We start from the raw sequence: 13,536 nt of genomic DNA on the forward strand, positions 1-13,536 counted from the left end.
ATTTAGCCTTGCAAGGTGGTCATTGTTGATTCACACGGGATTTCACGTGCCCAATGCTACTCGGGTCAAAGTTTAATTTAGTGATACTTTCGGCTATTGGACTCTCATCTCTAAGATGTAGTACTCCGCAACTACACTTAGCAACATGACGCTTGTATGCTCTCCCACAACCCCCTTTTCACCGTTTAGGTTGTTCTCATTTCATTCGCTACTATTATAAAAATCGTATTTGCTTTATTTTCCTCTGGCCACTAAGATGTTTCAGTTCGCTAGATTGTGTCTTGTCTACCAATGGATTCAGCAGTAGTTCGAAAGGTTGCCCTATTCAAGAATCTCTTAAACTATTGTTTATTTTCAACTACCCAAATTATTTTGTATACAATGTGATAATTATTTATAATATTGGTTCATATATGAATATTCCTTAACTATACTTTGCATATCTTTATCATACAAACATAGAATAATAAGTTGGCTCATCATGATACAATTAATGATTGTATCAATGAGTAGGGAATATAATATAGACACCCCAAGTTTTATCATTGAAAAACAAGTTTCGAATAATAAATAAATTATGAGTAAGATTTATCAAAAAATTGTAAAAATTTACCCAAAAAAATGTTCAAACTGATTTTTTTGAGATCTTTAGTTGGCACAATGACAGCACTATAGAAAAAGTAATAAAATAAAAAATAAAAGGGATAAATATCACTTACCTCCCCTCTTAATTGGACAAATAACACTTACACCCCCGCTTAATTGGACAAATAACACTTACACCCCCGCTTAATTGAATAATATCATTTACCTCATCTCTTACCTAGCAAATATAACAAACACCTCCCCTCAATTAATTTTTTCGCCTCTCTTGCCTAGCAAATATATCAAACACCTTCCCTCAATTAATTTTTTCGTTTACCGTTAAGTAATTTTCTAAACCCCCAAACTATCGTTGGCTAATTTTTATTTTTTATTTAATTGAGGGGAGGTGTTTGATATATTTGCTATGTTAGAAGGGAGGTAAGTGATATTATCCAACTAAGAGGGGGTGTAAGTGCTATTTGTCCAGCTAAGAGGGGAAGTAAGTGATATTTATATATAAAATATTTTATATAACTCTTATTGAATTGACTATCAATTCATTTTTTTTTTGTTATGAAATATAATTGAATTGGAAAAGTGAATCCATGAAATCAAAACTGAAACAGAACTATGATTCCTTATTTCTTTTAGTCACCTAATAAATTACAACAAATCATAAATCGTATTAAACTATACACATAAAAATTTGGAAAAGTTACAAGATTAGCTAAAATGAGGTTTACTATTACAAAATTAGCTATCAATATTGTATTCTTTTGGGTTTAGGTTTACAAAACTAAACAAATCAGTACTATAGGTCAAATAAATACTCCTATGTGCTCAAATAAATATCCATTTGAACAGATTTACCCCATCCCCTTCCTCTATTTCGTTTCTTTGCCATTGTATTTTTTTCTCCTCTTTGCTCCTAGTTCTTCCTTAAACAGGAAAAAAAAATGAAAAATCAGAACTAACGTGCAGAAAGAAATCTATATTCTAAAATTTATAATTTTTTGTTTTTCATTCATTTAGGGAAATGCAGTTGGAGAGGAGATTGCACAGATTATTGAAGATAAATGGATATTTACAAAATCGGAAAATGGTTGGCAGATTTGGTTTACAAAGGGGTGGGGGCATGGATAGTTGCAGAAACACAGAGAAGGGTGAAGATAGATGTCAGTTGACATGAGGGAAGGAAAGAAAGGTTCTGTACTTCTGTAATGATTACTTTTGAAAACTGAAACACCCAGATCACATCAATTGGTTGGCTTGCAAATTCAACATGAGTGTACGTTGTTAAATCAAAGAGTCATCAGTTCCAGAAAAAAATCAATGAAGGAATCATACTTAAAACACTATATTAACCAATGATTTCAGGGTTGTACAATCCCAAGATCACTGTAGTCTCTCTCGTTGATTTGATCAAGGGTTCCTTATTTCCTCTTAATGTGTGATGTGATAGAATACAGTATGCCAGAGGGCAGAGATGCAGGCAAAAAGATATGAACATGCCTGAGATCCTTTTAAGGTTCATACTCAAAATTCATTCTCAGTAAAAACCCAATACTTAATTACAGTAGACGATGATCTGCTCATCTATACTAACAAGATGTCTACAAGGAACAATTACAAAGAAGATCAACAAGAACCAAAACCATAATAAGCACCACACACAGTCTCTCTCCCTCAAACCTAATTCTTGTCCTTGAAACCGTAATATTTTTTCAAACATTTAGGAAGGTAAACAGGCAACAAGAAACCAAACAGATTGAAGGACCATAACCCTAGATTTGCCAATGCAAGTGCTCTCCCACAATATACCCTCCTGACGGATCCACCAGATCCTCCACCTACCTTTTCGATCTCACTTCTCAACCAATCGAGAAGTGTGAACATCCTCATGGAATTGAAGAACAGCGGCACCAAAGCCCTAATCGGAAGCGACAAGCCCAAGGTGAATGTTAAACCTTCCATGAAAACTTGGCTAGCTAGAAGGAAGACATGGGGCGCGGCTGCCGTGATACCTTCCTTGTCGCCTTCCAAGATTCCTTCAAAGATGTAAGCGATAGGAAGTAAAAGCCCAATCACGGCTGCGAAGGAGACGTAGAGAGACAAAATCTTATTGTTCTGGCCGAAGACTGGAGGATCAGGGGAAGGACCCAGACGAGGGAAGGCGAATTTGGAAAGGAAGAAGATGTAGAAAAGGGAGAGGATTGAGATTCCCACATCTTGCATGCTTACCAATCCACTTGCAGAGAAGACGATGATGATGGCGAGAGCATTGAGTTGCCGGAATGATAAAAAACTTCTCCCACTCTTGCTCTGTTTTTGTGATTTTTGATGAGTTTCTTCTTCTTCTTCTTTGGTAAGACTGATGTCGCTACCTGTTGGACCAATTCCACCAGACATGTTGAGAGGAACAGAGAGGTAAATTAGGGTTTTTGTTTGATTTTCTCGAATTCAAGGGAGATTTCAGTGGAGAGACGAAGGAGAAGACTGTAGAGACCGATGAGAAGTTAGCAAGAGAAAATCAAGATTTCTATCTCCAGAGAGGGATAAGGTAGTTAACGTGTCATTTTTTACAGGAGTTTAGGAGAACGTGTGACTCAAAGGAGTTGCATGGACGCTTTGAATGAAACATCGTACACTTGCCCTGCAATAAGCACATTCCCGCGCCCTGCATATATATATATATATATATATATATATATATATATATAGACATACATATCTATGTGTATATATATTTTTTTTTGTTAGTATAAGATGTTCATCCGGGTCACCCTTGTGGCGCACCTTGATTACATCTTCAAAGAAATGCTTGTCTGAGAAATATAAATCTTACCACTTTACCAACCTTGCATTGACTCCACGTGTATCATTCTTTTCAATTCTTGCATGATGAGCGGCCAATCAAAAGATTTACATTTACCATAGGAGGAATTCACCATTAGATGATCAGCGATAAATGGAACAAGAGTTTTTTTTTTTCCATTGGGTAGTAAGTAGTAGTAACCCAATTGATCCCTGCATATCTCCCTTTAACCTTTTCATTTCTTCACATTAGAAACTCATATTCCTGAGGATTGATAAATTTCTCCGCAATTAAATATGAAGTTACCTAGATGCGATAAAAAAAAAATTATGGATAAAGAGGTGAATTATTTAAAAGAAAAACCTCTAGGATAGAACAACCAATTACATCAAATTGCAGAGGCCAAAGGATAAAATCAAATTGCAGGCCAAAGGATAAAATGGGGGATTATAAGAAAACATACAATTTTGATTAAAAGCTGCTTGAGATGCAAGATTATCTTCAACTGAATTCCCATCTCTAAAGGCTGAAGAATAATAGGGTCAAAAGTTGAAGTGAGGTTGAAGATATCCTAATGAATATGCATGATTTCAATAGTGATGTTCCATCTTTATTGTTGATCATATGAACAATCGCTTCATTATCGCTCTCAAAAATCACCTTGTTAATATTACGAGTCAATGGCCATTTGGATTCCCTTCCTAATTGCTGCTGCTTCGATTTGAATTACTGAAGCATTTCCTCCTTTGAAACATAAGCTAAACCAAGTTTGTCTCAAATTATTTCGAACCGCTCCTCCAAAACCTGGTGTGTCATTTCCTTGTTTGTAGAAGACCGTCAACATTAATTTTGAAAAAAATGAAGGCAAAACTATAAACCAATATTAAAATTTTCTTTGAGTTGATGTTATGGTAACATCTGTTCAGCAGTTAAGGACTTAGCAAGACTCCATATCTAATTGGGGTTCTTACGAGGTATTTGGGGATTTGCATTGTTAACAGCCAACCAAACCAACCACAAAGCAAATAGATGTAGTGTGAGAGCTTTCTTCTAATTTTGATTTTTTCCTGCATAATTAACCCAAGCTAAATATCTGACACCCACCAACAATTATCAAAATGATCCCAACCTATTTTGCAAAATTGCACTGACGAAAAATGAAAACTTTTTCCTTAAAAGGGGGCAAAAGTCATTTATTCTACAGTCTATTTCGGATAATAACACAGGTGTGAGAAGCTTATCATGTAAAACCTACCAAATAAAGTGAATGATTTTAAGAGGTAGTGACAGATGCCAGAGTGACAGGCCATGGATGCTCTGCAAATACTGTGATAGCAACAAAGAAATTTCAAATCGCAGTATTTGCCTACTCAGGTGATCCATACTACCATTCCTAACATGACTCACGGCTTCAGGGTGGCACACGACCTTACAAGGCTACACAATTGGCTGCCACTAAGAGCTCAATTATAGCAAGCACTGAAATCAAGCACACCAATGACAACAGCTCCCTGTCGATGGTATCCAGTTTCAATTAAGATGTTCTAAATTTTTACCTGTAGAAACCGAAGGAACATAGACAAGCAAAAATGCAAAAGCTCATAAATGGATAGGCAAAATCATTACAGCTACAAAAATTTGACCAAAAAGAAAATGACAAAAAAGATCTCCGGCCACACCAAAAATAATAGAAGGAGGGGGGGGGGGTTGAGGGTTGGAAATTATATGAACTCAAAAAAAAATTATACCCTCCTGATCTTTTTCCTTCTCTCTCTTCCCTAAGACGACCTCTGCTAAATCTAGAATCTGCTAAGAATTTACAATGTGATAAAAAATGCACCTTGGTAAACAGATTAGTCAAGAAGTTCCATACTCTCTCCTGTATCAATGGATGACCCACTGAATTGTCCCAAGTAAGAGAATGATCAGGACTGCTCTTTTGCTAAAATATTCAAATCATATACCTTCCAAATGCACCATCTTAGATGACCAAGCTTTGTCACACATCCTCTCGATAGTCTTGGAGTTCAGATTTTAATTTTACCACTTGGCTAATTCCAATCGAGCTAGCTCAAGGAACCATTCAGTCTACTTCTACAAAATTTCAGTCCCCATCAAACATGCTGTGGTACAAATAGGTGGGCCATCCAAAGATACCCCAAGAACATGCCGGTCCAAAAAAACTGCTCACAGACGAATAATACTAACTCAAGTACCACTTCTTTGCTTTGGTATGTATATTAGTCTATAACCCTTTTCTGGCTTCCCCCTGGACTTGGTTTTAGCAGCCCCTGTGCTTGAGAGCTCAAGGCTCAACCCCGTTTGCCGGTTTTCAGCATTCCCGAGGATGCTTCTCTCGCAACCATCTGATACAAGCTGTGCCGGCGGTAACCCCACTTCATGGTTTTCCAGGCATTCAGAAGGTTCATTTTCCAAGCATAATACAAGCTTCACATGATCTGCAGTAATTGCCTCCTTCCATCCTGCATGACATTTTTTTTAACGCAAATTAGACTCTAGCTATACAGGGCAACTTAAAAAAAAAACAAGTACACAAAATATTATTGGAAAGGGAAATAATACTCTGAGCAAGAAAAGCTTCCGCAGCGGGACGGGAGTACAATGGCAGTCCTCTAGAGCCTGTATTATCTTCCAGCAGAATTTGTGAGTCTTTCCGACCCCTCACGCCACTATCACCCATGGCACCATGGGCCAGGCAATTCTCACTGGAGGAATTTTGGGGTGTGACTTTGCAGGAAACCGCTTCTGCTTCATCTTCTCTCTTGTCACCTTGAGTATTTACAGAACACCCAGCTTCATGCCTTCCCACCCGCCGCCTCCAAAGCTTGACCATCTGTCGGTTTATGCCCCCCTGACATGAATCAGCCTTGATCGACTTCTCTAGGATGTGGCTTCGTTTTGGTGGTTGTTCTGCAGTACACTGATCAACAGTAGCAGTCATAGTGTCACCCTGACGCTGGCCAACACAATCTCCAAGTGCAACGGAAATGGAACCTATCAACAGCTCACAGTTATCATTTTGATCTGATTGATCTACTAACTCTCTTTGTAATCTAGAATTCAAAACCTCCCCTTCAACTTCAGACTTGGCTTTCCGAGTCCATACTTTATGACCATTGGCTGTAGAAACAGTTCTATGGTCCCGGTAAATGCCATGCTTCTGCACCCCCAAGGATTTCAATCCATTTTGGCCTGAATGCATACCATTTGGGGTGCTCCTCTGGGGCTTCAGAAGCTGCCTTCTAGCAACAACTGGTTGCCGCTTGCTAGCTCCCTGCTGCATTTTCTGGTCAAAACTCTGACAATTTGCTGTGCTTGCATCATCATATGTCATCTCAACGTCAGGATCATTAGATCCAGTTCGACCTCCTGTGTCTGCTTCCACATCAGTCATGAGATGTTGAACTGGCTCAGGGTTAGGTGAAACAGGATCTGTCTGTCCTCCATGAGAATAGAGGTCAGAGGATGCCTCCTGGTTGTTATTTTCAATGGAAACTATTTCATCCAAGGTATCCAGGAAAACATCCCTAGAATCTTCCTTGTCCCCATCAATTTGCTCCCTTGATTTCTGCTCCTTCTGCCTAAGCTTCTTCATCCGTCTCCTTTCCAACAGTTCAGCTTGTCTTTGGGAAGAAAGAAAAACCACACCAACGTGAGAAAAAGAAAGGGAAACAAAGAAGGGGGGTTGGGGGGGGGGGGGGCAGGGTTTTCAGTTTTGAAGCATAAAAGCTGAACAATGCTTAAACCCCATAGAGGTAACCAAACTGATCATTTGTCTGACATACCTATGGACTGCATCAGATCACTCAATCAAAATGGTGCAAGTTTCTTTTCTGAGGAATAAAAGGTAAACAAGTGCTATAGGACTCATAACAACATGATTAACCCACAATAGACTGCAAGTTGAGTTGGTGTCTAAAAAGTTCATTTTCTTAATTCAGTATCAACAATCAAATTGAAAGATTTCACATAGCCTCACATTCACAGTTAATTTAATGGAGTTTGCTAGTTCTCCTCGGTTCAAACTGCTGATTATTTATGGAAATGGTGTACATCCAATTTCAAGATTCACAGGAACTGAGAGGGAAGTTTAGTCATTTTTAAAGAACTGACTAAAACAACAGAACCTTTAAAGGAACATAAGAGGACATCACTTGAGGATCTAGGACTTGTCAGAGGACAGAGACATATGCAGAAGAATATTTACATACACAAAAACCAGTGAGTGAAAAAGAGTCAAATCAAGCTGAAGAAGCATGTCTGCATGATCCTGAAGAAGGGAGAAATTACAAAGAGACCCAATAACCTTGACATTGGAGAGATACAACCAGCATGTATGCTGTGGACTGTATGTTCATTCAAACCAAAGAGTGAGGAAAACTGGTGAAGAATCAATATGTTCATAATTGCACCAAGTTTTGATATAAAAATTTAAGATTGTCATAGAAAAAGGGAGTTCTGTGATGGGTTTCATGGGCTATCTTTTCAGAATTAGGTCATAAGTTCGAACCTCACCAGCATCTTCCAAGGTTGCTTGGGTAAATCACAATAACATATCTGTTAGCCAGGATTTCATAGCTCCTAAACATTTTGCCTCATTTCATGATATTATTTCGTATGATGTTTCGATCCATGGATTTAGTAGTACACATTTTATAGGGAAGATCTTGGTGGACTGAGAAAACCAAACTCACTCTCTCCCAAGCTAGAGAGAGTTGAAAGCACGTACTCTCAAGTAGTAGAGAGATGAATATACCTCCTTTGAGCAGCTTCCTCTTCCTCCACAAGTAACTTCTGACACCTCAAGGCTTCTGCATCCTTATCAGCAAGCCATGCTGTAACCTACACACAGAAACCATTCACACATATAAGATCAGTAATAGATATGCAGACAAAGATGCACACAGACAGACAGATAAGAAAAAGGGGGGGGGGTAATACCAGTTTCTGTTCCACCAGGAAACTAGTGCAAGCAACTAGATTCTTCAGCTCAAGACCAATTTTTCCAGCTTCTCCATCAAACACAAATTTCTGCAGCGATGAAGCTGTGCCAGCACACATGAAGGTCTTTTCACTTGCATCATCTAGTATACTAAACAATTCTCGGGAGGATATCGGAAACTTGGACGGTCTACCTTGGACAACATCCTTCAGAAAGCACACAGAAGTCTAAGATCCTTCGAGGGAATCCATACATTGATAAAATAGGAAACAAAAAGCTAACATTACAAGAAACATTTCAAGGTTGAAAAATATAATCCCATTACCAGAAGTGCTGCGCCAGCTTTCAAATGAACTTGGGGCAATGAAGAAAAACCCGGTTTCCGGACAAGCGATGTCAGTGCTCTTATAATTGAAGATCCAGGGACGTCCTATAATTTACAAGTTATCCAGAAAATGTCAAACATCAGGCATGAATAATACAGCAGATATAAGAAATCAGCGAGCAAAAACATATGTTCTGACCACAGAATGCTTCTTTAGATGTGTATTGAACTGTGATACTAATCCCGAAAGGCCATAATTAGACAGTTGTACCTTTTGTTTCATGGAGCTGAATTCTGATTGGCATTCCCCAGTTTAATAAATCACTTTTGAGGATCTATGGATTATGGAGTGGATTATAAATTCACTAAGCATGCCCAACTGTCCTCCTACAAGAAGACTTTTCTAATGGATTCCAGTTCTGCTAGAAATCACATGACTTGAACAGAAAAGGGTAGCAACTCCTAGAATGTGTTGGCGGCGGTATTGTCTAATAATGTTTCTTTTTGGCGGCAGTATTGTCTAATGTTTCTTTTTGGTGGCGGTATTGTCTAATGTTTCTTTACTTTTTGGACACAAGATTTCATGGTCCATGTGCACTATCTTTTTTTTTTCTGTTCCTTAATACCTTGAGAGGAAGCTGCTATCACCTTTTTTAGGGTGGAAAAATGCTGCTATCACAAGAAATGAGAGGGAGGATAGATCATATGGCCACTCTACAGCCTAAGAAATACTGCAGTAGGGATGGATGGGAAATTAGAACTACCATTAAGGACTCATATAATAGAGTTGGCTAACCACTGGTTTCCATAAGACACTGTTCAGCATATGTACATAATCAATTTAACAGTTGACAAAGAAGATTGTGCAAGTCAATAATACAGAAATGTCTAACAAAACCATTACCTCCAGCACCACATTCTTGAATGAAACATTTTCTACAGCATCATCCAACGAAAGCTGCAGAAACATACATATCAATATGCAGAAGTGAAGTCAGTAATGCTTCACAAACACAAAGAGAAGGAGAGTAGGCATAGAAAAATATTACCTTATCCCAAAATGCACCCAACATATTTCTGTTTTTGGAAGAGTCCTGGAAAGCCAACAATAATAAAATACTAAATGGTCAGTAAACAAACGAGAAATTTGGGATTAAAAAGAAAGGGGTGCCGGGAGAATCAACCTATACCAAATGGGAAACAGCTTAGACTTGTCTCATTAACAGAGGCACACTTATTATGTATCAGGAGTTGTTCCAATAACATGATATAGAGCAAAAAGAACACTGGGTCTATATAATTGGAAGGCAGCACGGTACCTTGTCAAAGTTCAAAGGCCGACGATGGACACGTACATGCCTTCGGTAGTTAATAGGAGAGCAGAATTCCCGGGAACATTTTTCACACTTCTGCATCTGAATCTTAGAAGGAGACAACAAGGGCCATCCTGGAAGATCTGCCAATCAGAAAGAGAAGAAATGAACCATCAACATCATTGGCTTCAAACTGAACCAAAACCTATTCCTATCTACAACCCAAATACCTGGTTATGACACTTGACATACATTTTTCAGGCTCACCATTGGCCCTAGCAGCTGCCTGAGCAAAGGCAACCACAGCCTCAGGGATTTTGAGTGTTTGCAAGTGTTCAGACGCACTTTTTGTCCCTTCTACAGGAACTCCACTGCTTTTTATAGGGTGAACAGATTCTTTAATCCTATGAGGATCATACGAATATGAACTAACACCATTATAATGCTCCAAATGATGCTTCTTCCCTTCTATCGTGTTGTTAACCTTTGGACCTTTAGAGAGCTTGTTAGTACCTTGCTGGTCTAAAGCTTGAAGTAACTGAATCCACTGGACCGGGCTGTCACCAGCCTTCGAAAAAGAAAGAAACGGTTCTTTTCCTATTGTTTGTCTGATAAAATTGTCAAGAGAATCATTTCCCTCCTCTGGTTTCCCTGCTTTCTGTTCAGACATCATCGTATCCAGAGAACTAGAACCCCTTAATTTTGCTGCTGGCATCTATGATTTTCACCAAAAATTTATAATTAGCTAAATTACAAGGTCCACAGTTCATACAAAAGCAGAATTTTAGGATAAAGTATAAACATAAAAGAATTTTAAATGTAAAGTTGTCCAAGGAACATTATCATTGTTGAGAGGCAGAAGTCATTATCTAATGCGCATTAGTGGATTATTTAGAACAGAGACACATGTGAAAGTTTTCTTGGTAAGAGCAATAATCTTATCTAAACTATCTAAAAGACAAAATGATTCCTTTTACTTATAGTGGCTTCGCAGAGGGTTGAAAAAGGACTGATTTATTGGCATACCAGGTGAACTAAAAAATTTTCTAAAGGATATCAGTGAAGGCTCAAATATGTCAAAATCTAGTAATAATGTTTTTAAGGTCAGATGCTGATCAATATTACACACCTTTTTTTGTACAAACTTGATATGTTGCATTTGTTAATACTATAACATCACATACACACCATCTCATTTATCACATGCCCAACAAAAGTTCAGATAGACTTTTGGGGAACTCAAATATCAGGCGCAGCCATTTCCATTTCCTGATCACCGGTGACTTGGGCTGTATAGTATGTTATGCTTCTACCAGTTTAGTTGGAAAATAAATCTTCTACCAATCAGGAACGAGACCCCAAATAGTCTCTTTGAACTTAATATTTAACAAGGAAACTTAGAAGTACACGATTTCACCATCCCATGCACCCTGTTTTTGTATCTTGCTGTGCATCAGACTCTAACACTTCTGTTTGTTATTCTATAGTACTTTTCAGTTTTCACAGTGATTGCTGCGTCTATGACAGACAATAAGAGCCCCACCGCTGCTAACTATTGGGACTTGGTTTCTATCCAAGGAATTAAAAGAATACAGACTTAATATCTTTAAGCAGCATAACGGCTGCCAAGGTAAAATGTACAATACCATATAAATTGTTTACTAATAGAAAATGTCCTGTGTTCAAACTGCTACTCTGTAAAACCTAACAAATCATTAGCGAGCGAATACTTTGAATCCAAAATATGACCTCTCAGATATGGTGCGGATCCATCCAAAGCACCTAAGCGATTTCATGTCGACTAAGAAACGTATCAGCGGATAAGAATTTGAAAAACTCTGGGACAAAAACACAGCCGACCACTGCGATGCCGCAAATTTAATTTTGAGTGCACATTATAATCCCTGATCCACACTTATCAGAAACAATAGGTCCATGAAAAGAAACATTCTCAAACACAATAATCAACCAAACTATACAGGAACTGATATTAAATGTCTCCCATTGAATGAATTAAGAATGCCGATTGTCTTCAAACCGATTAGGTCATTTAACTAAGCAAATAAGAAAAAGAAAAATAATTATTCCAACCATCCCCACAGCAATTTATGACAAGTATACGTCAAACTCCTAAATAAGGAGAGAAACATCATGAGAAAAAGGAAGGAAAAAATGAAAGCAAAAATAAAATATGAATCAGATCACAACAGAGTCAAATGCAGAACAAGAAAACGTCAGGAAACAAAGTAAACCAACAGACGATACGAATAAAGCGAATCGTCAAAAGGGTTCTCGAATCTCGTCGAGGTTTTTTCGCATGAGATCTATGATCTCCTCCTGACAATAATACAAGGGGGAAAAGAAAAAACGAGGAGGAGAAGCGTTACACTTACCAGTGAGATAGATACACAAGTTGGACGAGACGAGATTGATTTGCAGAGAGCCTGCCGATGATCGGAGAAATCCAAGCTCGATAGAGAAAAGAAACGAGAAGTTCCAGTAAAGGAGGAAATCTTCGGAAGAAAAGTGATCGCCGAAATCTGGAGCCAGAAAGGGTGTTTCGAAGGCAGGGAAGGAAGGAAGGAAGAGCAGTGGAGAAGTATGGAGTAAGCGAAAAGGATCAAAGAAAGAAAATTAATATAAGAAAGAAAGGGACATATTTTCACATCGCAGAGAAAGAATGAAAAATATTGGATTAAAATTGTTAAAATTTAGGATGTAATGCTAAATAGAGTTTGGACTCCGACGTCTCCGGACACATCGAGATCGAATCGAGACTCCGCAGTGGGGCCCACGATAGAATCGGTGGGACCACGGGTTTAAGGTCGATCGGATGATCTGAACCATCCAATGAGAAGAAAGACACAAGGCCATTTGATGTTGGGCCAAGATTCCATATATCGTATGGCGGTGTGAATTCTCCATGGCCCTGGCCGTTAGCTTTTAGGTTATTAGGGTATGCCGAGTACGGATTACTGCCGTGGCGGAATTGGCAGTCTGGTAAGCCAGCCCAGACAGTTTCAGGCCCAATCAATCTGGAAAACTGAACCCAAGCCCAATTAGCACCCCTAGGAGGATCTTGTTTCAATCATGCGCATTCAAGACTTTCAAGCAACACAATTTCGACCGCCAGATCGAATCTCGCGACTGAAATTTTGGATCCAACGATACGCATTAAATGCACAGAAATGAAGCAATTTCCCTCCAATAGCACATATTAGTACGTATTGCCCTTATGAAACTTCTTCGCTATATAATATGCGTAGAGCCCACATTGAAATATTGGTAAATATAAATGAAACTTTTAGTGGAATCCACATAAACTCTATTCTTAATGTGTAGTTGATAAGTGTATGGGAGTATGTGCTCCCCTAATGGGAATGTGTCTCGTAGAGTTCTAGCAAGCCTTTTGGTAAATGAAAGAGAGAGAAAATATTGTACAAATTCCTCTCCACAAATAATAGGATGGAGCTTCAGTGCTATGGAATTAATGTGTAATACTGAGTTGCGTTTGATGAGGATGGAATGGATGGTT

General features: G+C 38.4%; 2 protein-coding genes across 4 annotated transcripts; both read right to left on the minus strand.

Annotated features, from left to right (window-relative positions):
- Positions 1 to 1,538: 1,538 nt before the first annotated feature.
- On the minus strand, positions 1,539 to 3,199 carry LOC149013830 (uncharacterized). The gene has a single exon (XM_089159229.1). The coding sequence runs from the start codon at positions 2,992 to 2,994 to the stop codon at positions 2,278 to 2,280; it is 717 nt and encodes a 238-aa protein (XP_089015355.1). The 5' UTR covers positions 2,995 to 3,199; the 3' UTR covers positions 1,539 to 2,277.
- Positions 3,200 to 4,516: 1,317 nt separating this feature from the next.
- Positions 4,517 to 12,689, minus strand: LOC149013831 (C2H2-like zinc finger protein). Of its 3 annotated transcripts, none has more exons than XM_089157866.1 (10): positions 12,395 to 12,689; positions 10,254 to 10,716; positions 10,008 to 10,144; positions 9,738 to 9,782; positions 9,593 to 9,646; positions 8,689 to 8,793; positions 8,363 to 8,569; positions 8,178 to 8,263; positions 5,984 to 7,044; positions 4,517 to 5,883 (listed from the first exon to the last, which is right to left on the minus strand). In XM_089157866.1, the coding sequence occupies exons 2-10, from the start codon at positions 10,714 to 10,716 to the stop codon at positions 5,609 to 5,611; spliced, it is 2,433 nt and encodes an 810-aa protein (XP_089013992.1). In that variant the 5' UTR covers positions 12,395 to 12,689; the 3' UTR covers positions 4,517 to 5,608. The 3 variants fall into 3 exon arrangements, with proteins under 3 accessions (XP_089013992.1, XP_089013993.1, XP_089013994.1); XM_089157867.1 differs by having other exon boundaries at positions 4,518 to 5,883; positions 10,515 to 10,716; XM_089157868.1 differs by lacking the exon at positions 12,395 to 12,689 and having other exon boundaries at positions 4,518 to 5,883; positions 10,232 to 10,322.
- Between the last annotated feature and the right edge of the window lie 847 nt (positions 12,690 to 13,536).

Source organism: Hakea prostrata, chromosome 6 (assembly GCF_041222555.1).
Source record: "Hakea prostrata isolate BN-2017 chromosome 6, UWA_Hpros_2, whole genome shotgun sequence".
In the NCBI taxonomy this organism is placed as follows: Eukaryota; Viridiplantae; Streptophyta; class Magnoliopsida; order Proteales; family Proteaceae; genus Hakea; species Hakea prostrata.